This window comes from Grus americana, chromosome 2 (genome assembly GCF_028858705.1).
Source record: "Grus americana isolate bGruAme1 chromosome 2, bGruAme1.mat, whole genome shotgun sequence".
NCBI classification, from domain to species: domain Eukaryota; kingdom Metazoa; phylum Chordata; class Aves; order Gruiformes; family Gruidae; genus Grus; species Grus americana.
The window spans coordinates 97724739-97751001 of NC_072853.1; the positions used below are offsets into that span (position 1 = coordinate 97724739).

Genomic DNA, 26263 nt, shown 5'->3' on the forward strand with positions numbered 1-26263 from the left:
GTTGCTGGCAGGGGAGATTTTTGAAATCCCAGTGCCCACTTTCAGTTTATGTTATTTAGTTGTCCTTCGGTAGTCTATTTGAACATTTCCATTGAGAGAATAGGAAAAAAAAGAAATAACCATATTCTGGGCTTAGAAATCAATCGGCTAACTGCCAGAATTTGTCCCATGAGCACCGCTGAACTTTCAAGTGCTAGGAGCTGTTTAAAGCAAGAAAAAAAGGTCTAGAAGTAATGCTTCTTACAGTGTATAGATCTCAGTTTCACTGGAACCAGAAGGGACTGGGGTAAGTGAGGTTTGTTCAGCAATGCTCAGTAGTTTTCACAGGCATTTTCTAAATACATCAGCAGAATTTAGTGCGTATAAAGATACATTTGGATGCAATCTCTTATTTTTACTGTGCTCCTGTGAGTGTTTAAAATCTCTTGTAGCTGCACCTTGGGCTTTTTGTTTTTCGCTTGTTCTCTTCTTTTTCAAATAGTTACCTGAATCTCAATATCCCTGGAATTGATCACTTCCACAATTCCCACAACGTTGTCGAACACAAGGCCAAACTTTTTACAGTTGTCTAAAATAAAAGCAATCATAAATAAGAAAGATGAGATAAAAGCAAATATATGCACACCTGCTACATTAACTATGAAAATTCCCAGCCTTGCACTGCATAGCTGAGTGGCTTTACTCACGTGATCAATCCATTAAAGGGAATGGAATGATTCAGATGCATTATTAATCACATAAGTCAGTTTTTTCAAGATTGGCATTTAAAGCTCAGCTGAGCTATCCACTCACCAATAGTAATTGAATTGATTTTTCCTTTTATCTGAAGTGTGGATTTGTTACACTTAAAAATGTAGGCCACTTGCTTGAGTTCAGTGTTGTTAATGACCAGGTCATTCTTATCCTCTTGATATTCCTATTTCAAAAGAAAGTTTATTTAATTGGTTTTCTTTAGCTAACAGTCAGACAGAGTTTAGCACAACCTATCCTCGAGTCATTGCATTTTCAGTTACAACAAAGCAATATCCTTCCTGTGGCTTAAAAATCTAATCTGCCTGGTGATCGCACATTTCTCCTAAGTCACCTTTGGGTAACACATGTATATTTTAGAGCTGCAGAACTGAAGAACTTAGCACAGACGATGACAAACCCCATTAATTTTGTAGGAAAGACGTTATGCTCACAACAATTTAAAAATGCCCTCAAAAAACTGTTGCTTGGCTTCCATCCAATTTAGACTGGCACCTTGAAGAATGGAGCAAGTTTTTGTTCCTCCAAATGTTTCATAACGGTCTATTCAGTGCGTTATGAACAGGTGCAGGCATTACCATATACAATAAGGAGTAATAGGTGAAGGAATTTCCTTTCATTGTGAAGCATGAGGGGACATTATACTCCATGGATGTCAAGGAAAGACAGGGATCCACAAGGCAAGTTCCAGGTACTGTACCCCTAAGGCAACATAACACAGGCAAACTGTGACTGCACCTTCTGCAAACTCTATAACCTTCTGCATGACTGAACTGCATATTGTTTCTTCCCTCTTTTAACCAACAGTCATGTGAATTTTCACTCATAGATTCTTTGGTATATGCCTACATAAATTAACTCCCAAACTTGAAACAAATCTATCTTTTCTATCTGTAGATTGAGCACAAGGAAAACACTTCTCTACTTTTAAGCATGGGAGACATGCTCGCATGAAATGATGAAAAAATAAATCTATAATTCCATTGGTTGACAAAGCTGGACAAAGTGCTCTGTAATAATCTGTTATCTCTCACTTGCATGAATGGCCTGCAAGGAGGGATTTTAATTGGAGTTCTCCACTGGACTTGTTTCTGGGGGACTGTCTGATTTTGCAAGGAATCAATATGCTGGTTCTGACATCCTGCAGTTCAGATGAATTAGTTTTTGATTATCAGAGACAAATTAATTAAATTTAGATGCTACAGAATAGTAAAAAGTAAACTGCAGCAAGGCAGAGCAATGCAAGAATCAGCCCACTTTAGTTGCAACTTTTATTTATTGCACCTTGATCATGGACAGCCTTTTACTAGATGTTTGGTGCTCAGCTTGGTTTGCAATGTGCAGGGTGCAATTCAGAGGTGTGACTGGAACTCACCACTCTCCACTTCTTTCCCTCTAGTTCGAAGACAGGGGCATGGCTCTGCTGCGGGGAATTCTTGGGAGAGGTGGGACTCAGAGTATGGCTTTTTGTCGGAGAACGAACAGATGGACATTGGGCACGGAGGCTGGGGTTCTTGTGAGTCTTCTGGTCATCAGAGACATGTCGAAGCCCTAAGAAAAAAAAAGGCATTTATGAAAGAGAGTCTGTTTTCCAGTACTAAGGGTCTTCATATTTAAGCAGGAAAGGTTCGTTTCTGTTAAAATATTGTTTGAATTTACATTTTTTATTTCCTCAAGGATTGCCTGGGTAACCACCTAAAGTGTAAATGCCTACATGTTTTTAGCAGTTCATATAAAACCTCTTTTACTGTGGATGGGCTATCTTAGTATCTTTAACAGGAAATGCTGCAATGTCTTCTAGTCCCTCTGTCTGCAGTGAGCTCTGAGAGCTTGTTATATTGTATTTTTCCATCTATAAAAATGAGATTCTTTTTCTGATTTATGACAATATTTGACCTATCCCTGCAGCACTAAAGGCAGATACATCAATCATATACTACACTTTAATGACAATGTCCAGTATTGATACAAAAAGCTTTATTACTGTACTCTACACTGATCTGTGAGCCATACCTTTTCACCTCACATGTAATACATTTTGACACAGGTTGGTACACTGAATATCAACCAGAAAACAGGATAGATTTTTATTGCAATTGCGACTTAAGAGGTTCACCAGCTCCTGGGGACTGAAGGTGTCCAGGTTGGCTGCCTTAAAATTAAAAGGATACCTCTAAATAAATGGTGTGGATTTCAGGTGTGCTGATGCTTCTAAAGGAGGTTTTGGTATGCAGTCTCATCCATCAGACTCACTGCAAGCCTCAGAAAGATCTGAGTTGCTTAAATGTAACTTAAAAATGTGGTGGAAGTTAGGTTAATACATATAGCAGCTCTTGATGTGCTTTGACTCGTGGACCAAAATTTGATTTCTTTTCTCCTGACCTTTGGTAATTGCCTCTCCCTGGTTAAGCTGTGCAAATAGGGCTGAGCGAGATGCAGTTCCTTCATCCTTTACGGTTTCCGTATCAAAGATGGGGGGAGGTCCAGGCGGCGGCGGTGGTGGTGGCAGTGGTGGGGAGGCGCATGACCCACTTGTTAGAACAGATCGCATAAACATGGGTGATGCAACAGGACCCTGTTTGAGATAGGTGGAAATTATTTTACATGCAGTGTTTCAAGGAACATTGTCTTTTGATAACTCTTATTTATTAACATCCCTGAATGCTGTGAGTTTGAGTGGCTCTAGGCAGCCACAGGCTCAGAAGAATTTCTGGCACCATATTCAAATGGGATATTATGAACTGTTCCCTGCGTCAAAGCAGGCAAGGCTGGACAGACTGACAATCCTCACTGCTACCTTACTGCAGAACTACTCCACCTAAAATATTTCTATCAAATGCTTGCAAGACTGATGTTAAAAATCTTTAATAGTAGATTCCATACTTTATTCCAGTGTTTACTTAAATAAAAAGGAAAATGTCTCCTTTTGTCAGATACCAAATTCAATTAGCCATGTATTAGTGTGCATTCAGAAACATACAGAAAATGTTTTGATCTAACACAAATAACTGGGAGGGTCACGAACTGTCAGTTATACATATGCAACATGCTAAATTGTATGCAAGATGTAAAATGCTATTCTTCAGCCTGTTGAAGTAATCTGTAAAGATGCAAATTACATCAGAATGTAAAACTGTGGTGATTCAAGTATTTTATTTCTGAAATTCAGTATTTGAGTTTTTAGTTCAATTTCTCAAATTCTTTTTTCATTTTTTCAATTGAGGAGATCACAGCACACAAGTTATAAGTGAGGGGGGACTAGGTAAAGTAAGTAATACAATCTTTCTTTCAGTTTGCATAATCAAAAGTACATCTTTTGGTCTAAATTATAATTCTTACATAGAATATTGTCAAACAGACAGAAAATACTAATAATGATCCAATTAAAATTTTATGTGTCCTAATAATAGAAACGGAGAAACTGAGAATGACTTTTTCTGTCTTGCCACTGAGTGTCACTCTGATGCCACCTCTATGCAGCAGAGCCGAGGCTGTTAAAAGAACCATTGTGAAAAATTAAGATTGGTTCTGATGAATTTAGCTAGCTAGCTATACAGCCATTGTGCATTGCACCAGTACATATTTATTAGGTGGGTAGATACAATGGGAAAATGACAGGTACTTACAGAGTTGTAGCTCCTCTAATTGGCTACCTTTGTTAAGAGATACAGGTTGTTAAAAATGCATCCCTGGTAATCAATACTGAAAATAGATATTGCTTAGCTGGACTCAGAGGATATTTTTAACCACTTATGATGCCATCCCTTTCTGTTTTCCACTAAACTGAAACAGCAAAGTATCCATCAGCTTCGTGCATCTCACCTGAGTGAAAACTGTAGCTATTTTTTAAAAAGTAAACTTGTTCTGGCCTGTAATCCCAAACTGATAATGAGAAAGGGGCTGTGGTGCACGTGCTCTTTTTTTTTTTTTTTCAGTCTTCAGACATACTTTTTTTTTTAAAAAAAAAAAGAAGCCTGGCACATTTGAGTAAGTAACTGCATTGAAACCTCATAGTCATTATGACCCGTAGCACGGAAAGGTAATAGTATTAGTTAACCTCTTAATGTACACCCTCTATTGCCACATGTGTCTTCAGCATATAAGTGCTTTTGCATTTGAACGAGCTGTTTATGGAATATGTTAGCGATGAATAGGTAGCAAGATTCTTTGTCACATTAGTGACATTAAAATTGCATTGCACAAAAAAGACTGGTTGAATCCCCAGTACTCAGGTGAGTAATAAAACTGATGTAGTGCTACAGTTTGATTGTATCTGAAAGGATCCAAGATCTCTTAAGGGAATGAGCTCTTTTCTATGCTATTAAAGCTTTTTGATCAAATGTAAACAAATGAGAAGAATCCCCTTTTGAACTTGATTATCATTTATTGTCAAGATATACTGGAACTGATGTGGACTGCTTTTAGGACATTTCATTGTTGCATGGATACATTTAACTCGGACCGTTTCTGCTTACATACTTAGTAGTTATAGGTTATTGTTTTAGGCTGGGGACTTCTTCTTCACTGGGCCCTCAATTTACATTTTCTGTCTTCCTGCTTCTGCTAATGCCAGTAATGTTACCTGCAGCAGAGTCAGCACAACTGTGAATTATTATAATAAAAAAAATGAATGTAAGTGGATTTAGTGGCACAATCAGTTGTTGCTGCCTGAGGTGCAATAGAGATCTTCCCTATTTGTTGCCTGCAACCATAGCAACTGAATCCACTATGTCCTGGTTATCCAGAATTATGAACATTGCATTTGCAGGGCTTTTTAAAATACTCAGATACCCAGAAATGGCACACACCATTCACAGTGCAGTGTGAACATGCAGTTATGAATTATGTATCCTTTATGGGAGGAGATTAATAGTAGTAATGGTAGTGGTTAATGATTTGTAGTCTGAGAGAAAAATTTGATTTATTAAATTCCAGATTGACATCTGATTTCCCAAACATACCTTATTGCTTCCACCTGCATAAATACAGTGCTGTGATTTTCCAGAAACTTGTGCGTGAAAGACTCACATGTTCATTTGGAATTAGCACCAATTAAATTCTGCAAAGGCTGCAAAGATGCATTAGAGAAAAAAAGATGTAGAAGTTATCTGGGTATTCTGCATACAACAGAGAGTGGTGGGTCACTCTGCCAGTCTCTTTGCCTAAAGTGTCAAATTGAAGGCCATCACAGATCATGCAGGAGACTCCAGGCTCAAATGATGCTGCTGAGCAGTGTATCAAAGGCAGTTTCCCAAATAGGAACAAAAGTATGGGAATGTCTATGTAACCAAGGTGGAAGCAAAACTCAGAGGGATTTATCTGTGGATGATCTCTCTCCCAGAGCTCTGCAAGAACTATCTTGTGAAAATACAGACAAAAAGGAAGGATTTTAAATACATCAATCAAATTTGGACATGGTTTTGTAAGAGTGGAGAATGTCTTATTTACTTTTCAAGAAAGAGCAGAGGTAGGAAAGGATGTGGGAAACTAGGAGCATTTTCCCTGCTAGAGCAATACTGATGAAAAGACAAGTCTAGTCAAAAATCTCAAATCTTGACCTGAGGAGTGAAGACATTCTAGTCCTTTGAGAGGGCTTCAAGAGTAGAAAAAAAATCTATCCCTTGCATTCATGCTGCCCATCTGCCTCCTCTTTTCTTTACAAGCCTGGTCCCTCCACCAAAGTCAGCGGCTATCTCCACTGAGCTCAAAAGGTTATGAGTTAGATTTAATTAAGAACATAGGAGCTGTCACAAGGTCTCGGAAGACACGTAGGGTTCAGTCACCCCTCCCACTCTTTCTCTTAATTTTGTGCAGTTACAGAAATAAGAGATGGACTGAACCTTTGTGGTTAACTTTTCTCCTATGTGAGAAATTCTTGTCTAGTTTATGACCTGCGTTACAGCTACACAAGCTAACAGAGCATCGTGATATTTTCAATTATGCCTGAATATCTATGGCCATTCTGGAAACTGCAAACAATTTCAGTCATAAATTAGGGCAGGCAAAAATTGAAGGACAAATTAAAGAAAAAAAGGTTGCTAAAGTACAGGGAGGGACTAACTGCTCCATCTTACAGCATGGACGTATCCAGTAGGACAATCCCCCATTGAAATAGGACAATGTGGAAAAGACAGACAAGTCTCACTAATGAGGAGGCATACAGAGACTTGCTGTAAAGAGGGGTTCAGTCTCGTTCTGGCTTTTGTCTTCTTTTCTTTGACATTTTGATTTACCTGAAATCAGACAAACGTTCAAGTGAGGTGAAATTCTTTGTGGGAAGTGTGGCTCATGGAAATACTAACAAGGGGACAGAAAGCATAAAACTGAACTAGAACTGCAGAAAACACGTTGCACTTCTTGCATTCCCTGCATGCCAGGAAGATGGGACCTGTGCTGCACTCAAACATGCTGATGCAATTCTTTTTTGATTAGTTTTGACTGCTATTTAATACATAGACCTCCAAGTTACCAACCTAAGTCACTGGCAATTGGTTTGCTTTCCTTAGTCACCCAAGACCACTTAGACGTTTGGGCTCTAAAGTATTTCTGAACCAGACTCTTAAACTGTTCTGATATCTGGTAATACTTGTGTATAGTCCTATCCAGTTTCAACTAAAGTGCCCTTCACAAAGTCCATTCATTGCTCTTCTGTATAGGGTGGTGTTTGTGAGAGCTGCTGGGAATAAAATAGCATGTTGTACGCTCGCAAAAGTTCATCTATCCTAAAGCAGCAGGTGCTTACCAGCTTTGCTATTTGCAAACAACTCTTCAGATTAACTTCAAGCAGATGTTAACAACAGTGTATCTTTACACAAAGAGTATTAAGAGCCATGTGGACTAGCAAAGGCGGTTATTTGCAAGCCGCCTTTCTTCCTCTTTTATTTCAGCTGTTTGCCTCGGTAACAGCTGCTGTTCTCAGTGCTGTGGTGTCTATAGCCACCACGTCAAGTTACGCTGATAGCTGACTGTTCCCATTAACATGTTGGTGCGGTCATTTTTCCATCATTTGCAAATAAACCTCTTGTAAGAATTATCAGGGGAATAGATAGCTTCAGCCTTACTTTGTGAAAATGTAACACAAAAATAAGCCTTTAACTTTTAATGTGCTAGCTTTGTATCCCAGTGAACTTGATGTGCTTTAAACCTTGTTCCTGGAGCTTTCTGAAATATGGGGGGGAATGTAATTCTCTCAGTATAGTCCCATCAAGAACAGGAGATATTCTCTGAGTAAGATCCTATCAAGGACAGGAGATGTGGGCCCTGCGGCCATTTAGTAACAGGTCTGTAGGGGATGGAACATTCCAGAAATTTCCTCCCAGGGAAAAAATTGTCTTCAGCCTCTGACTAAACCATACTCTGAATGGGGTGACAGGAAGTCATCAGGGTTTGCTCCTTGCTGGATAGCCCAGAGCCATGTGCAGAGAGGCCCAAGGGCCTCCCATTGACTGCAGCTCAGCAGCTTCCTCTAGTGAGGGTGTCTGAAGCTGCTCACAGAGCTGGGTCTGATAAATGTGTATTATCATTGGGCAAGGGCTTGCAGGATTGCAGTTCAGCCTCAGAGTATGTTGTATTTCTACCTTTATCTTGTACGACTGGCAGAAGGGTGAGGTACTCTTTTTTCTTTTTTTTTTTTTTTTCCCCTCCTTGCTGGCTACCTAGCTGGCTCACTGGAAGAAAGAAATGACTGTTTATGTTGAGGCAGCTGGCTGGTTAAAATTCATCTGTGTTGAATCTCATTTAATTCTCTTGAAATTACAGTAGAGTTGAGCGAAGCCCTCTGCTTCTGAGAAGCTGGGCCTTGTTACAGCACATTTCTCCTAAAGGCTTCCCTGGAGCACAGGGCAACAGCCAGTCTTGTTAGAGAAATAAAATGCTGTTCATGCATAACACAAGTGCTCCGGATGCCATACTGTCAGTAATTTTTGGTGGCCATATGTAGCTTGACATGTCTTTAGGTTAAACCCAGCTACGGAGAGACAGTAAGAATTTATTTTTATGTCTTATCACAGATGTTACTATTTCCTGAGCCGTTCTTGCTGAACAATTCCCTGGGTTAGCCTTCCATGTCACTGTTACTATATTTGTAGTTTTGTAGCAGCAAGGAGCCCTTTTCAGAGGCTCATATCTCTGGGGAGACGAGGGGCTTATGTGCCAGGCCCTGTACAAACACACCCGCGATGTTCCTCTCTGTTTATCCAGCTTTAGGTTGACACAGTGCAGCACAGAAACTGGGGGGGAACAAAGTTCTTATGGTGGCAACTTGCTGTGGAGCATTTGAATGGACACACATTTCTTGTAGCTGCAATGGTAGTTTTTACTCAGGACAAACAGATTATAAACATTATATAATGCATATAAATAAATTCTATATGCATGTGTATAATATATAGTACCTATTTTATTAGTCATTCATATTAAGAGGTAAGTATCTATTTGTGGCTGAGGCAACAGGTGGCTTAGATAGAGGCATAAAATCCCTTCCTTAATTTATTGAAAAGCCTTCTTTTCATGGCACCAGATAAAGAGGAATCCTAATGGGGACTACATTCTTCTCAAAAAAAAAAAAGGGTATCTCTATTTTCTCCCTCTCCCCCTTTATACTAATCATAGTCTTGCACCTCAAATTATTTCAGCGTTCTGTATTGTTCTTTCCATACATATGCACAGCCAAAGACAAGAATCATGAAACTCAAAATATCATATATCAACCTCTGGGAACAGGTGGACTGTGACTCAGGGTCACAGAGCTCTTGTTAAGGTGTTTTTTGTGTAAAAGTAGCTTAGCACAACAGTTCTATTACCTACCCTATTTAAGCCACCTGTCTGCAAGGGGTTATGCTGCCCTGAGATCTGCAATTTACTAGATGGAACAGCTGACTTACAGGGTCTGTAGTCTTTGTGAGTTAAAACACAAAACAACAAAAACCAGGCCACTTTTCTTGTTACCGGGTCTCAACAGAATTATTTATCTATATCTGTTGAGTTTTCAAACTTTGAAGACCCTTTTAATACACTTCTGCCATTTATCACCTGTTCAGGATTTAAAATGATGCTTACATCTTCACAGTTACCCAACCAGAAATGTTTTACACAGCCAAGCTCTTCTAAATCATTTGAGAACTGTATGCTAATGCAATTTTCAACAAGTAACATGCTCCCACAGGCACATTAAACCATCTTTTACTTCTATAAAAATTCAGTTAAAAAGAAGACCAGTCCCATTAGCAGTATAGTAAAGTTTTAACTGATGTGCCTTTTCCTTTTCTTTCTATTTTACATACTTTCAATTTCCTTTTTCCTTTCCCTTTTCCACTGGAACTAGGTTGCATTATGCTACAGGTCAGGTTGTGTGTGACAGCTGTGGTCAAACAAGCCTTCCCCCCAGGTCCTCCCTTAACATGTCTGAATGGTGTTTGGATGCTGATGTTAAAAGGACACCGTTGATATCCAGTAAAGGCAAATATTGTCAGTCATTGTTGGAGTAAGGGAGTAGAACTACTTTCTTTCAAACAGATGTGGATGTAATTGAGGCAGTCTTCACCAAAGAGGCAACTATTGTAGAGTTGCCAGGATGGCCAGTTTCTAAATTGACAGGGTACCAAAACCTGAACATTGCCTGTTCTCTGACAATGAAACAGTTGAGATTAAAGGATGCAAACTTTTCAACAAAAAAGTGTAAGGAAATAGGGAAAAGGAAGGGAAGAGAAATGAATGGAAAGGGACAGAAAAGAAGAGGAAAGGCTATGACTGAGGAAAATTCAGCACTCTGAAAACTTCTACATCTTATTCAGGATGCAGGCATTTAGATCAGTATATCTATACTGTCCTTACGACTATCTGAAAGAGGCCTCTGGGATTGCAGTTGTGGCTGTGGCTGGAATTTGGCACTACAGTTTTGACCTTTAGCTTTAGTGAAGTGGCTCAGACGGTGGCTGCTTGATAAGTGGGTCAAACTAAACACAGCACAGAAGAGATACTGGAAGGATAATAGGAGGCTTTTGCCTGCTGAAGTTGTTCTTTTGCAGCTTGTTCACCTCAATATGTAGGGAGACAATATATTACAGGAAAATGTTTTGATAGTACAGGAGAGAGGCAGGGCCATTTTATAAGAAAATGTCTAAAAGTGATTATTTTAGGCAAGAATTAAATGGCCAAAATCTGTACTAAGACTAGTATAATTGCGCTCAATTAGGCTAATGTAGGAATTCAGATGGTTCTTCTCAGTGTGGAGCCTGTGGAGAATTTCAGCTTCTAAAGAGCACTTTTAGAGTACTATATCTAATGAATAATAAATATTTTTAAAATTATATTTCAGGAAAAAAAGACTTGAAGATGCTATATTGGCTTCACTGGGAACAGGATATAAATAAATCTCAACTGCTTGTAAAGATGCGGACTTCCTCCTAAGAATTTGTTTTGATTTGTAAATGGGGGGGGGGGGGAAACATTCGTCACTTGAGTGAAATTTGGTAATCTGAAACTAAACACTGTAATGAAATTCATTACTTTGTAACTATTTCCTGTTTGTAAATAATCCCACTGGCAAAATTTCTGCTAAATGACTATGGTATACAAAGAACAAAAACTTAACTGCAGATCCACCTGCAAATGAGAGAAACATTCAAGACAATTATCCTTCAGCAGGATTTGTTTCTTAACACTTATTGGATGTATGGATCTCTCATTATTACTGGTTGTTTTCTTGCAGAAAGTTAACCTGCACAAATAGGAGCAGGAGTTTCACTTCCCCCAGCTTATTCATGCGGTCCTTGTAGCAAACAAACTTTTATTAGGCATTCTTGTGAGCTTATATTACAGCTGTTCATTTCTTCGCACCACCAAAAAAAAAAAAAAATTAGAGAGGGAAGAAAGAGCCATGCTTCAATTGAATCACTTCTTTAGGGGAAAAAAAAAAAGAAGAAGAAAAAAGGGCACTTTCTGTTTATCAGTAAGAACTGAGAAAAGACATAAGTTACTGTTACAGCTGTAGATTTCATGTTAAGGTCAGAAAGTTGTAGCAAGCAAAAGTGACAGTTGCTGCATGTGTAAAATGCTACACTGGGCATCTAAAACATTGGATTGTAATAACAGCTTTTGCGTAAGACTCAGTGACAGTCCTATCTGGTAGCAAATTAAAACTTGCAATCTCCATTAGGTTGGTAATTGCTATTGTTCCCTTTGTCAAGATGGATTAATTGAGATGTAGTGAGTATAGTGAACTGTTACTCACCACAGAGTATGTGTGGTAGAAGGCGGCTCACACTTTACATTGAAAATAATGAACTACAAAATTACTCTTTTAAGGAAATACTGTAGATCCATCTGACTTCCACTGACAGGTGTATTTTCTGTGACATATGCACAATCAATTAATGAAAATCAGTACTTCAGTTCACAATGAAAATATAGAGTGGAACATTTTACTCTCTGGGAGAATCCCGCTTGCAAACATACATACTTTAAATATGTAGTTTTCTTCTGTAAGCACAGTACCAACAAATATCCTAACTGTATCCTTCATGTCTTGAAATGCCTGTGATTGACATAGGGTCCAGTTTTGTACCACCACTCCCCACGGGTAGCAAAACAGGTTCAGATACATAAAGGTCTCAAGGTCCTTAACTCTGCTGATTTCTTGGCTTTCTCCTCACACAGTCCCATGCATTTCAATAGGATGCCCTCAAGGAGTAAAATATTGTCACACATCTTGGCAGAAACAGAGCCAAAGTGAATAAGGAGAGAGAATTGTCTCAGATCCAAAAATCTATAAGCATCTGTTTTTATCACCAATTTATTATAAAGCTGACAGAGGTACCTGTTATTGTCAGAGCCAACTGCTTAGCCATTATTTCAACCTTTTGCACCTGTTTTAGTATCTGTCTCGTAATTTATTAAGACATTTCTTTCTCTTTCCTCCAAAGTGTCTCCCTGCGTGCTTACTGCCAGAGCCAGGAACGCTTTACTGTATGCACTAGTGATCTGTTCCAAGGCTGGCTGCAGCTGCCCTGTGCAGCTTCATGGAAGGGGACGTGGCAGCTGGAAATGGCACGGCTTTGTGATACTGCCATGGGGCATGGCCAGAAACATGCGCACCACGGTATACGGCACCTATAAGTAAAGGGACCGACTGCCCACTAAAAAATCCTTTCCCCTCCTTTTTGGAAACCCAAGTATAGTCTGATCTAGGCTGATGCTCTTGGGGTTTTGTTGCAGTTCAAGCTATAAGAATAGAGCTCTGAGTAGCTAATGTTCTCCCTGACTCTTTAGTCTCTAGAAATACCCAAATGAGTTACTTAATAGCTTTTTATATAAAGTTTCAAGCATTGCTTTGTTGATTTCTGCAGATATGAAGGGTAAATTATCGGTATAATGTACTTTTAAATGTGTACTTATAAAGGCCAAAAACTTTCTCTCTTTCTCTCTCCTATTATAATAAAACAGCATTTCTGTATCGATGTCTCCCTTTCATAAATGTGCCACTTTTTTAATGCCTTGCCAAACTACTTCTTTTTCCTTTTTTCCTTTTATGCATATAAGTGGAAGCTGCTGTGTGTAATGATTAACAACGGTGTCTGGAATATATCTACAGCTTTTATATTTATCATATTTCTGTCTGGGCCCTGATTCTGCAGACCTTTATGCTTAACTTCACACAGCATGAATCTATGACTTCCATTCTCACTTTAAAATGTATAATAAAAATCAAATTATCACTTGAGTAACTCATTGCTTTCTTGAATGTATTTGTTACCAAGCTTCACAGAAATATTTAAACCACATTTAAACAACAAGTTATTTAAACAACCTGCTAACTTCCTGCATTCTAATTTCCTTACACTCACATGAAGTAAAACTTTAAAAAATTATACATCCATAAAAATGCATTTTTGCACATTACATGAATGATAATTTAAATGAGCCATATTTTCAACACAACTTTCAGATCTGAGTGATATCCAAAGTGAGTGAAATCAGTACTTCAGATGCAGTAATGGGCTCATCACTCCTGATGGAATGACCACTGTTGGCAGAAAACTATGCTTAATATGAATAAGTCACACCTAGATTTGTATTCAGCAAATTCCTGCACAACTAAAGAAAGGGAAATAGAAAGATGTGATGGCTGAGATGCTGATTTAAGACCATTCAAATATAATCTGCAATAGCTACACTTCTGAATAAGATTAGCAGGACTCCTGGTATTGAGAGTTCTTCCTCTTTGATCAAATGGCTCTAACAAATCTTTATCTTATAACACTATTCCCATACTTGTAAAGTTCCACTACAGGTGAAGATGATTCTTTCTCTGTATTAACAAAACTAAATGTGTCCCAGATTCTCAGGCTAATTCTGCTAAAAGGCTACTACAATTTCTTTTCCTTATCTAATGATCATTTTAAAATCATTAGCTCTTCTCACATTCACTGATTGTAATAGAGTAGGATGTAGTAAGTGTGAAATTTTGTACTAAATTAAGGAAGAGAATCACGTTTAATATTTTAAATTTTTACTACAGAAACCTGCAAAGCAGCAGGTAATTCCAGTCTTCTAATTTATCATATTTAAACATTTTTGCATTGCTTCACACTAAGAAGTACACACAGATCATGGTCTCTCATGTGTTTGAACTTGCACTTGGATTCTTGAGTACGGTAAGGCCTTGTACAATGTCTAATGGAGGGCGTGAAGAGAAAGTTGTATAGTCTGTTGCTGAGTACAAGTAACATAAATTGTCTTACATGGTTATATCACCTGCATACAGGGGGAGATAAAGTAACTTTTCCAGGTACTATAGAGTCATAGAATGGTTTGGGTTGGAAGGGACCTCAAAGATCATCTAGTTCCAACTGCCCTGCCATGGGCAGGGACACCCTCCACTAGACCAGGCTGCCCAAAGCCCCATCCAACCTGGCCTTAAACACTTCCAGGGAGGGGGCATCCACAGCTTCTCTGGGCAACCTGTTCCAGTGCCTCACCACTCTAACAGGAAAGAATTTCTTTCTAATATCTAATCTAAATCGACCCTCCTTCAGCTTGAAACCATTACCCCTTGTCCTGTCACTACACTCCCTGATGGTCCCTCACCATCTTTCCTGTAGGCCCCTTCAGATACTGGAAGGCCACAATTAGATCTCCCCAGAGCCTTCCCTTCTCCAGGCTGAACAACCCCAACTCTCTCAGCCTGTCCTCACAGGAGAGGTGCTCCAGCCCTCTGATCAGCTTCGTGGGCCTCGTCTGGACTCGCTCCAACAGCTCCATGTCTCTCCTGTACTGGGGCCCCCAGAGCTGGACGCAGTACTCCAGGTGGGGTCTCACAACAGCAGAGGGGCAGGATCACCTCCCTCGACCTGCTGGTCACACCTCTTTTGATGCAGCCCAGGACACGGTTGGCTTTCTGGGCTGCAAGCGCACATTGCTGAGTCATGTTGAGCTTCTCATCTATCATCACCCCCAAGTCCTTCTCCTCGGGGCTGCTCTCAATCCATTCCCCACCCAGCCTGTATTTGTGCTTTGGATTACCCAGATCCACATGCAGGACCTTGCACTTGGCCTTGTTGAACTTCATGCGGTTTGCACAGGCCCACCTCTCCAGCCTGTCAAGGTCCCTCTGGATGGCATCCCTTCCCTCCAGCATGTTGATCTCAGCACACACAGCTTGGTGTCGTCAGCAAACTTGCTGAGGGTGCCCTCAATCCCACTGTCTGTGTCGCCGACAAAGATGTTGAACAGTGCCGGTCCCAGTAACAACCCCTGAGGAACGCCACTCGTCACTGGTCTCCACTTGGACATTGAGCCGTTGATCACAACTCTTTGAGTGCGACCACCCAGCCAATTCCTTATCCACCGCGTGGTCCATCCATCGAATCCATGTCTCTCCAATTTAGAGACAAGGATGTCGTGCGGGACAGTGTCAAATGCCTTGCACAAGTCCAGGTAGATGACATCACTTGCCCTTCCCTTATCCACCGACGCTGTAACCCCATCATAGAAGGCCACCAAGTTTGTCAGGCACGATTTGCCCTTAGTGAAGCCTTGTTGGCTGTCACCAATCACCTCCTTCTTTTCCATGTGCCTGAGCACAGTCTCCAGGAGGATCTGCTCCATAATCTTGCCAGGCACAGAGGTGAGACTGACCAGCCTGTAGTTCCCTGGGTCTTCCTTTTTACCCTTCTTAAAAATGGGGGTTATGTTCCCCCTCTTCCAGTCGGTGGGAACTTCGCCAGACTGCCAGGACTTCTCAAATATGATGGAGAGCGGCCTGGCCACTTCATCTGCCAGTTCCCTCAAGACCCACGGATGCATCTCATCAGGTCCCATGGACTTGTGCACCTTCAGGTTCCTTAGATGTTCTCGAACCTGATCTGCTGCTGCAGTGGGTGGTTCTGCATTCTCCCAGTCCCTGCCTTCTGTGACCTGGGCAGTGTGGCTCAAGGATTTGCCAGTGAAGACTGAGGCAAAGAAGTCATTGAGTACCTCAGCCTTCTCCATATCCTGGGTAACCAGGTCACCCGTTTCATTCCGGAGGGGAACCACCTTTTCCCTCATCCTCCTCTTATCACTGACATACCTATAGAAGCTTTTCTTGTGGTCCTTGACATCCCTGGCCAGACTAATTTCTGTCAGGGCTTTGGCTTTCCTAACCTGATCCCTGGCTGCTCGGACAGTTCCTCTGTATTCTTCCCAGGCTACCTGCCCTTGCTTCCACCCTCTGTAGGCTTCCTTTTTTTGTTTGACTCTGCCCAGGAGCTCCTTGTTCATCCACGGGGGCCTCTTGGTGGATTTGCTTGACTTCCTCTTTGTTGGGATGCATGTCAAGATACATTCCATCTGAAAGCTCTGCTTCACTTCTCTTTCTTCCTGAATTCTTACAATGGTTTGGTCTGGGAATTAAATTCTCTGGTGGCCTACATCAGTTCTCTGAATAGTCATTCAATTTAAAAAAAATTATTTGCCTATACAGAAGAAATTATAAACTTGGTGTGAAAGACTGCCTGTGCAAATATGTGAGTGCACTGGTAAGTTTAGGAGATGATAACAGCAAAGAGCTGGCTGATTATATTTTTAATATACTTAAGCAATTCTCCTAAACTGATAATAAACATGAGCACATTATTAGAATAATATAGAACATTGCATCAATATAGACAGTGGATATAAACTCCTACATTTATACCCAACAGAAAATTAATTCTTCATGTTTATACCTCTCTTAGAGAACAATATTGTCAACATCTTGCTGTGCAGCTCAGATGTAACACACAGAAGACATTTATATAAATATATAGAGACAGTATAAATAGTTATGCATACAGTTATATTTACTCTATGTATTTCAGAAATTATTTCTGTAGGTATAAAATAACAGTTTTATAAAGATAGCTATCTATGAAGTAATAAATTGGTACGTATTCCATGTGTTTCTTTTTTCTGTTATTAAATATCTCTCTTTGTTCAGATTCTTTCCACCATTCTTCTCTTTCCCCATCATGTTCCCCCAATTTTCCTTTAGTCTGACATGTCCTTTAAATTTTGGGGGTTTGTTTTTGTTCCTACCTTCTACTGCAGCAGGCTTGGAGAACTGTGTCTGCCTCTCCTCACCATCTACAACTGGCAGTAATGGCTATAATCATCCCAAATAGTTCTTCTGTCTTCCTCAAAACCTGTACCACAATGGCATGATGCATCTTCTCCACCTGCCTTTCAGACTTTTATCGGCTTGGTTGGGAAGTCCATGGACCATGACTTGTGTTCCTGGCCTAGATATTTATTTTTCCTAAGCTAATGACCTGCATTAAAAGTCAGATTGGCTACTGGCATTTTATGGTTCTTCATGAAGAAGGAAAGAGTACTTACGGTTTTACTCCAGGTGAGACCTGTGGTATGATGCTCTTTGATATAAGCTTGAAGCTCAGACCAGATGTTCAGGTATGACTTCACCCAATCAACATGGCGTGCATCACTGTAAAAACAGAGACAATTTTTCTAGGTGTGAATGTTTGTACTTAAAAACGAAGCATTGCTACTCTTGCTGAAAGCAGGTAAACCCCAATGTCTGCCTTAAAGCCCTGGACAAATCAGCAGGCAGTCAGCCAGCCCAGTGCTGAAAATACCGAGACCTACTGCACTGGAAAGCTTTTGGATCCTTCCAGAGAACAAAGAAGGGCAAAGGATGTCTCTAGCGCAGAGTGCTTCCTGCTGGAAGGGTGTGTCATCATCCTGTTCAGGCTCAAAGTCAACTGAAGAAGCACTAAAGGTATGTGGAGCTGTGCAGCAGACTCAGTGCCAGGGTGCTGAATTTTAGAAAATCAAATGTCCATGGGTTCTGTGAGATATTCTAGCTGCCAAGTTCAAATGCAGCCAGGGTAATACTGGATCATGTTATAGTCATCAGACTAAAATATTTATACATCAAGGAATTTTTAAAGAACAAGTCACAAGTTGGGTCTGGAAGGTTTAGTCTTTCAATGGGACAGTACGTGAAAACAAGAAATATGTAGAGAGAGAGAAACTGCTTGTAAGATGAAGTCCTTACGAAGATCCAGAAAAGAATTATTACTGAATAGTGACAGCTGTGGACTGGATGTTCACAAGGATTTGGGTGTCTACCTCCGACTGATTTCCTTTGGAGTTTGATGCTTAATACTGCTGAGGGTCTGGGTCAACAGGTTTAATCCAAAGCCTACTGAAGTCAAGGGAGAGCCTTTCTACTAATTTGGAAGACATTGTGATCTGATTCAGTGAAAAACAGTAAAGAATTTCTTACTAGGGGAAGAACTAAATGCCTAACTAATGTACCCTGTCTGTACTGTTATGTGAGACATTTTCTTCTCCAGAACAAGTACTTCTAAAGCTACATTGTAAAAATCTTCAGTTACCCCAGCAGGTGCTACCTACTATGGGTAAACTAAGGCTTCAGGAATAATACATTATATTTATACATATACCATAAATAGAAAGATGTACAAAAGTTTTTTATATATATAAAAAGTTTTCCTCACTAAAGAGGGAAAACTCAACTGCAAATACTGTTCTTCACTGGGATATAAAAATCGAAGAGCCAAAATCTGGCCTCCAGAAGTACCAAATCAACAGGATTTATACATGACATTTTTAAGAGGGCAAAGGAAGGACCTGTATTTTTTCTCTTTCTCTGTCAGCTCACAGATCTCATTCATGAAACTTTACTGTGAATTCCTTGTGCTCTTTAAGAACAAAGCAATGGTACAGAAAAAAATCAATTTGGGAGCTACGGAATTAGATGCTCAGTTGTATACACCGACCACCTAAACGTGCATTTTCAAACAAAGAGCGAGAACAGCAACCATATGAGTGCACGAGTGAGACAAGGACACATAGCAGCTAGCTAGCAACACACTGATATGTAAATATGCATTTGCATATAAGCTTATGATGCTGGAATGCCAGAAAATTAAATATAATCCTATAATTTGCAGAGAGTGAAAACTAGCACTGCTAGCGCTGCTGCCATTCTCACTGCAACGTGCTGCAGGTCAAAGATGAGGAGGGGGAAATATACTACTGCAAGCAGATTTTATCAAATGCTTTTTAGTTTACAAAATGCTTTCTGCGATGGCATTGTGAGCCCTATCGGTATGGTTAATGCTCCATTCTCTGGCTAGTAGATACTGGGGCTTGGCAACATACCTGTGCTTGTAGTCCTTTAATACCCTGTTAGTATAAAAGGTAGCAGCATCATTCATCTCCTTGACATAAGGGCCTGGTTTAGGAGACTAGGACCATCAGCCCATGGTAGCAGGAAACAACAGAAGGAGAAAGGAAGTAAAACATTAGTCAGACACCTTCCCTGATGTATTAGGTATATTATAAAACACCTTCTTGGGTGTAGTAGACTGAAGAACTATGCAGATGAGACTGCAGAGTTCTGCAAGATTTGGAACTATTGTGGGCAAGGCCAGGTTGGATGGGGCTTTGGGCAACCTGGTCTAGTGGAGGGTGTCCCTGCCCGCAGCAGGGGGGTTGGAACTGGGTGATCTTTAAGGTCCCTTCCAACCCAAACCATTCTGTGATTCTATGATCCAGAAGCACATTTACAGCCCTCCCAACCATCCTGTGTGTCACTCACCACTGCTATCCAGCCAAGGGCAGGTATGCTTTCACTGACGGCCGAGAGGTGGTTGAACATTTTACTTCCTCTGTTCCTTTCTCTGAAGTTCTGGATTTCCTGAATCTTCTCTGATATTGGCTTGAGAAGCATTGCCACTTCATTCTTTAAGAAAAGAGAAGAGAAAAGAAAAGAGAAAAGAGAAAAGAGAAAAGAGAAAAGAGAAAAGAGAAAAGAGAAAAGAGAAAAGAGAAGAGAAGAAAAAAGAGAAGAGAAGAGACGAGAAGAGAAGAGAAGAGACGAGAAGAGAAGAGACGAGAAGAGAAGAAAAGAAAAGAAAAGAAAAGAAAAGAAAAGAAAAGAAAAGAAAAGAAAAGAAAAGAAAAGAAAAGAAAAGAAAAGAAAAGAAAAGAAAAGAGAAAAAAGAAAAGATGATGCTGCTGTTAAAATGGGGACTCCAAAAGCACCCTGTGGTTTAACATTGTCCTCCCTGCTCATTGATTTAACAGTTGGAAAGAAAAGTCAGCGTATTCTCTACACTAAAGTAACAATTTAATTACCCTGCTCTGGTTGCAGCAGCAAAATGTACAGACATTAAGTATTAATAATGTGTTGCAGCAAAAATTGTTCTCAGCACTGGCAACATTTTTACATGCTGCCCAGGTTAAGACCCAGAGAGACCCCCATATCTCAGTCAGCAGAATGCTTATGTTTTTCATGTGATATCCATGGGACTTTTTGAGAGTCTTTACACTGGCTTGAGTTTTTCATGTTATTAACCAAGTTCTTCTTTAAGAATCACCAACTACTTGTTAGGTTAGTGGCCTCTTGTCATCTGGCAACAAGACTGAGAAAGTAATACGCTGAAGGCAATATCAATTTTAGCTTTCCCTATTGGTAAGTTTTAATGTTTTAATTTCCTTTGGCTGCAAGTAATGTGGGAGGATTTCATGGGAAACAGACTGCCTGCAAGCCATGGTTTGGGGAAGTTCTCCTGCGTTAATCAGAAACGAATGGTATCCAGGGGAATGACTGTTGAGCGGAAGGAATAGTGTCTGGAGTGAAGAGAAAAGCAGAATGAATGTAGAAGCTATCCAAGCTTTTTCCTGTGCAAAGTGAATACTAATCGCCCCGGCCCAGGGTCTCAGAAAAACTAATTCAGAGCACTAACTTACTGGGAAAAATTCTTCCACTCGGAAACAGCACATTGAGTGACAAGGAGTCGTTAGTTTACAAGCAAAACTGCTGTACTTTGCTACCCTATAAAATGTTTCCATAAAAACAGTCCACTTCTTTACTGTAAAAGTATGCCCGCAGAACCCATACCGTGTCCCACCAAAGACAGTGCACCATTCTGATTTTCCCTGGCACTTCACTCACAAATCACTCAGGATGTGGCAGAAGTCTGTATTTTTTCTCCTCTTTTCTCAGGGCTACTCGTTTAATGGGATTAAGTGCTTGTTGGAGACAGCTAATCCTTATGTTCTTGAGGACTGATGCTGTCATGACACACACAAGATGATGTGTGCATATGCACTACTTGGTCTCTGTAATCTGTAATACATTTCTTTTCACCTTTCTGCAAGACCTCAGCTTTACAGAATTTTATGTCACCTTAAAATAAGCCTGTTTGCTATGGATCAACATAGGTCAAAAGACACTTCCAAAAACACGACAAAAAGAGGTTTTGCATTTTTAAAAGAATTTTGATCCAACTATGGAGCCTTAATATTTTAGTGGTAATGTAATTTTGAGAAAGGCCTATGCATCTGAAATGCACAGGGATATTTGGTCTTCTCCTACAAAGAAGTGCGTTGGAAGAAAGCAAATATTTACAATATTACCAGCAGGTGAAATGATTTTTTGTTGATGGCTTAATGACCAGCATAAGTCATTAAGTCTGAAAAAGCCCTGAAACCTCCATGATTTGTAGTTCTTCAAAACTGACTTTGTTGCCATAACATGATAAAGTCTGCAGGGTTTCTTCTTTCTAATTTTTGCTTGTTTACAACGTGCTGCAGCTGGTTGGTTCTTTCTTATTTTGCAGGGAAATCTTTCAAGTATGACAGTAGTTAACAAAACTGAAATTTAAGAAAGTGCTTGTTCTGCTTTGATATTATGCCAGTTTTCCTCCCATAAAGTTTAAGGGATATTTACAGTCCTCAGCTTACTGTGAATCTTCATGGCCCAGTTCCAGCTAAAGAGAATATCAGGGCTAAAAATACAGCTCCGCAGATGCCTGGTATATCTAGGCAGCGCTGGGAGGCAGCACGTTTCTGTTGATAGGGCACAGAAGTGGGAGTCCATAAATAGGGGTTCTCTTTGCAGCTCTCCCACCAAGTTATTATCAGGTTTCAGGAAAGCTGCGTTACCTTTCTGTGCTTCGACTTCCTCTCTGTGAAATGGTGCTAAGAGAGCTGCTTTATTTTGTAGAACACTGCGATATCTACAGATAAGAAGGCAAAATTAGGGCCAAGCATTTTCCTGAATGGTACCGAAAGACCCACACCTCCCTCTACTCCTACTAGAAAAACGCCCAACCACTTTTGTGAGGGTTTTCTATCTGTGGTACAGACAGAATTTCTGTCCCTCAGAACACAGGACTTAACCTGTCCAGTGAATCGACTGTTTTTAAAAATGTAGTGGATTTATGTAATTTCACTGAAAAAGTGCCCTCTGGGAGTTTTAAAGGTGAAATATATATTGATAAGGAAGGTAGCTCCAGGTAAGCATTCACTTGGCACTGTAGTGACCCCAGAACGAGCCACAAAGGGCTGGAGGCTTTCCTCAGCTCCGTCCCAGGTGAGAGGTACGGGGCGAAGAGTACAGCCTGCCCTCCCTTCCCTGGGCACTTGTCCTGTTCTGCAACGGCTGCTGGCTGGCTGTGCAAGATGTGTGTGTGTGTGTGCGCGCGTGTGCGCGCGCGAGCTTCTTGTGATCCATGTTTCTCTGTAAGGGTTGGACACAAAGGAATACCGACCTGCAAGGAATCACTTAATTGAGGCCTTTCTCCCTGCAGTCAGTTCTAAATTTTTAGTTAGTGATTAAACTGCAGATGAATTATAGTGTATATGGCATACGGGTATAGAAAGGCTCATTAATTCTGGCAGTAATCAGTCTTGTTTGGCTCTCCAACGCAGAACCAGTTGTGCTGAGGGTTCTAGAAGAATAATCTCTTTATTGCAATGAATATTAAAACAGCTGGTTGTTAATAAAATGATTGTCTATACTGTATCTCTAAGAAAAAAATTAATTCAAGGAGATGAATCAGAGCTGCTGGAAAAATCTTCAGCATGCCTTTGGCATGTGCTAGATAAAATTTCTTGTCATTTAAGACACAGCGCAGTTGTTTAACAGAAATTTAAGAGTCTTTGTGTAAACACCATTCCTATTATAATATCAGTTTTGCTGAAATGTTTAAAATGCAACAATGGCACAACTTAGAAATATCAAAAGTAATTCCCAGTATGCCTTTGTCTTTTTTAAATAATTATTAAAACCAGATGGTCTTTTCAAGTACTAATACCTAAACAACCAGCCAGCTTTGATCCATGTCTTATAATTGTTCTTAGAAAATCAAGAGTACCAAGACTACTGCAGTGATTAGCCAAAATACTCCCAAAAAGTTACAGCATGCAACAAGAGCTGCCTTAGGCTTTGGCTTCAGAGACTTCCTGGTCTCAGCCCAGTCTCATAAAATGGCCTGCCATACCAGAACTCCTACAGACCGCACCAAACAGACTTTCTTCTCCTTCATATTTGTGTAACACTCACGGGAGAAGTTCCCCATATGACAGGTTTAACAGGACTAGGGCACATGGATTGAATTCAGGAGTATGGCCAAACTTTTGGGTTTTGTGATTTTTTGTGATTTGCCTGTGAAGTCACACTAAACTGAGTGGCTTGCTGAAACTCTGGCTGCTTGAGCCAGCGATTACTTGAAGATCTCAGCTCTCATTGGAGAAAACTGGTATTTTCTAAGGACCTTTGCTGTGCAGAAATCACGAAGGCGCAAAACCCAGCAGGTAAATCAAAATACAGTTTTTAAAGATCTTCTGTATTTTTAAGCTAATCTTACATGGTTTTGAGGGGTGAGATTGTTTACTGCAGAATTTTTATGTTGATGGGTGGCACCGCAATTCAGACTGCACTATTATAGTGTTTAAATCAACCTGACCTATTATGAAAAAAACATGGCAAGGGAACAAATACCCTTTTAAGTTACGCTAACTGAGGGGGTGGTAACCTTTGGCGTAGGAGCAGTAAAAGAAAGCTGAGAGCATTTAGGATCAGCAGCCCCTTCATTTTACCCAGCTGCAAGCAGAGCAGCATGACTACAACCTTTCTTCCATGGTCTACAGTTCTGTTATTTGCTTCTGTCAGTTCAAAATCTCCACCATACTTAACATCGTATTTTTCACAGGCAAGTTTGAAACGTGGAGTTGATTTGAATCAGCTGTCTTTGTGTATGTTGGCAAGTAGTGCAGCCTAATAGGAATGGTTCTGTAGAGCAAAACAGTTGGTGCTGAGGGCCTGACATTCACACCATATGCATTTGGGGGGGTGTCTATTTTGGAGTAGCTGTAAATCGTGGTTTAGGTGCTCTCTGGGTGTGTATCTTCCATTTAACTTCATCAGAAAGATACCCATTTTGTACAACCTAGGACTGCTCTACAGTGTGAATCGCAGCATAGTAAAATGGGGCTGATTTGAAGGACAAATATCATCCCCCTGTGAACTAAAACACTAATGTAGACACAGCCGTTATCTCTGCAAACAGCCTAGCACAGTCCCATCCCACATTTCATCCTTTCAAGGGATGAAAGATGTCATAGATAGCGTCCGCCACACTCAGTTCTAACAACTTAAAAGGTAAGCATCTGCTGTCGGCTGAGACTTGATTCCCTCTATTGTAAATGAAGAAAGAGATGCCCCTGAGGAATTCTTTCCACCTATTAATAGATGTTAGAAGACTATATATTCGAGGACATTAATGGATGTGAAGACTGCACTCTAGAGGTGCTGCCATGTACTGTAAAGAGAGGCTAGAAAGACACCTTACACAACATGCCTACCTTGACAGTTAAAGCTGATGAGCAGAATCCCATCCTGTGTCTGTAGGAATAAGATACTGGTAGCTTCAGTGATCACCACTGAGATGCATTTCTGCTGTGGGTGGCTATGATTTTACAACTAAAATAGTTTTCTACTAACTGTACTTTCCCATATTTTGTCTTTTGTAAAAGGCAATCTGTAAAGAAGACTTTAAAATTTAAAGTCTTTTTTGTCTATATGTGGTTTAAGAAAGGCCTGTCTTTGTTGTTGTAGCTGTGTATCAACAGTCTGAATGGAATTAGTGTTCAGATGAGGCTGAGGAATAACCTCTTTCTTTAAGCATATAGAAAATACTTTTTTTTTTCCCCCCCAGAGGTGAATCTAAGCTAGCTGGTAACTTTGAGCATCCCAGTGCCGCATCCGGATTCTTCAAATGCTTACCTTTTGTCTTTTTTTTCTTTTCCTTATTACTTCCATAGTGAAATACCACCAGCTTTTGTTGGCGGCTGTCAAAGTGTTCTTTTAGCACCACCTATCTCCATCTCTCCTTGCAGAAAGTGTTTCACATTTGGTACCACAGTTTTGCTCTTAAAACTGCAGTATAACCTACTGCACCTTAATCCAATGCTTTCTCTGCAAGCATTTTCTGATTGACAGTACAGACTATCAGTGAGATCTTTCTCTAGGATCACTACATTCATGTCCCTCTAGTATTCTGGTATTTTCAGGGTTCAAAGGTCTCCTCCTAACTAACTACAGGGGGACATTAGTTTATTCTGGTCTCGTTTTCTTGGACTGTACATCTTCAACATAGTGGTGTAACAAGTGTTCAATTTGTTTGTCAATAGGACAGGTTTCGCCACTTCAACTCCGTTTGTACAACAGCAGGACTATGACACAGAGAGACAAATCTGCAGAAATGTCTGGTCAGCTTCATCAGCACAGAAGCTTAGACACATTTGTGTGCTTCCAAAGTGACTTAATTGGTATTTGGCTTTTATTCCTCTTAGATAGCACATAAATTCTCCATCTAACAGCCAATATTAGCTGTAGCAATTTTGTGCTTTGTGAGGAAAAAAAGGGAAGACCAAACCATAACCTCACATGACAAATTACTAGTTTAGTCATTTGTGGGTTTATTTTGAAATGTAAACTCTGAGGGAGAGCAAATGGAGAGGAACGTGAAAGACAAATAGCTTCTAACCAGTGGAGACATCCAGGGCCTGATACAAACTGCATGCATCAGTTTACAGCAGTGCGGAATCACACCCGAAGCTTTTACTGAGGACTCCGGCTGGTTTTTAAATGCACTAGAACGCTCTGGATACTGTTTTCCCATCCACTACAGCTCTCCACGGGCAGTACATTCAACAA

At 40.2% G+C, this 26263-nt stretch overlaps 1 protein-coding gene across 2 annotated transcripts in view; it reads right to left on the reverse strand.

Annotated features, from left to right (window-relative positions):
• The window catches only part of CAP2 (cyclase associated actin cytoskeleton regulatory protein 2), a 70779-nt gene that overhangs the window by 5401 nt on the left and 39115 nt on the right, over nucleotides 1-26263 (reverse strand). For both annotated transcript variants that reach the window (XM_054814440.1, XM_054814441.1), the window contains 7 exons: nucleotides 19856-19999; nucleotides 19417-19502; nucleotides 17605-17710; nucleotides 3133-3325; nucleotides 2126-2301; nucleotides 793-916; nucleotides 486-568 (listed from right to left, as the gene is read on the reverse strand). In XM_054814440.1, the coding sequence (XP_054670415.1) occupies nucleotides 486-568; nucleotides 793-916; nucleotides 2126-2301; nucleotides 3133-3325; nucleotides 17605-17710; nucleotides 19417-19502; nucleotides 19856-19999 (912 nt within the window). The remainder of the gene's footprint in view (nucleotides 1-485; nucleotides 569-792; nucleotides 917-2125; nucleotides 2302-3132; nucleotides 3326-17604; nucleotides 17711-19416; nucleotides 19503-19855; nucleotides 20000-26263) is intronic.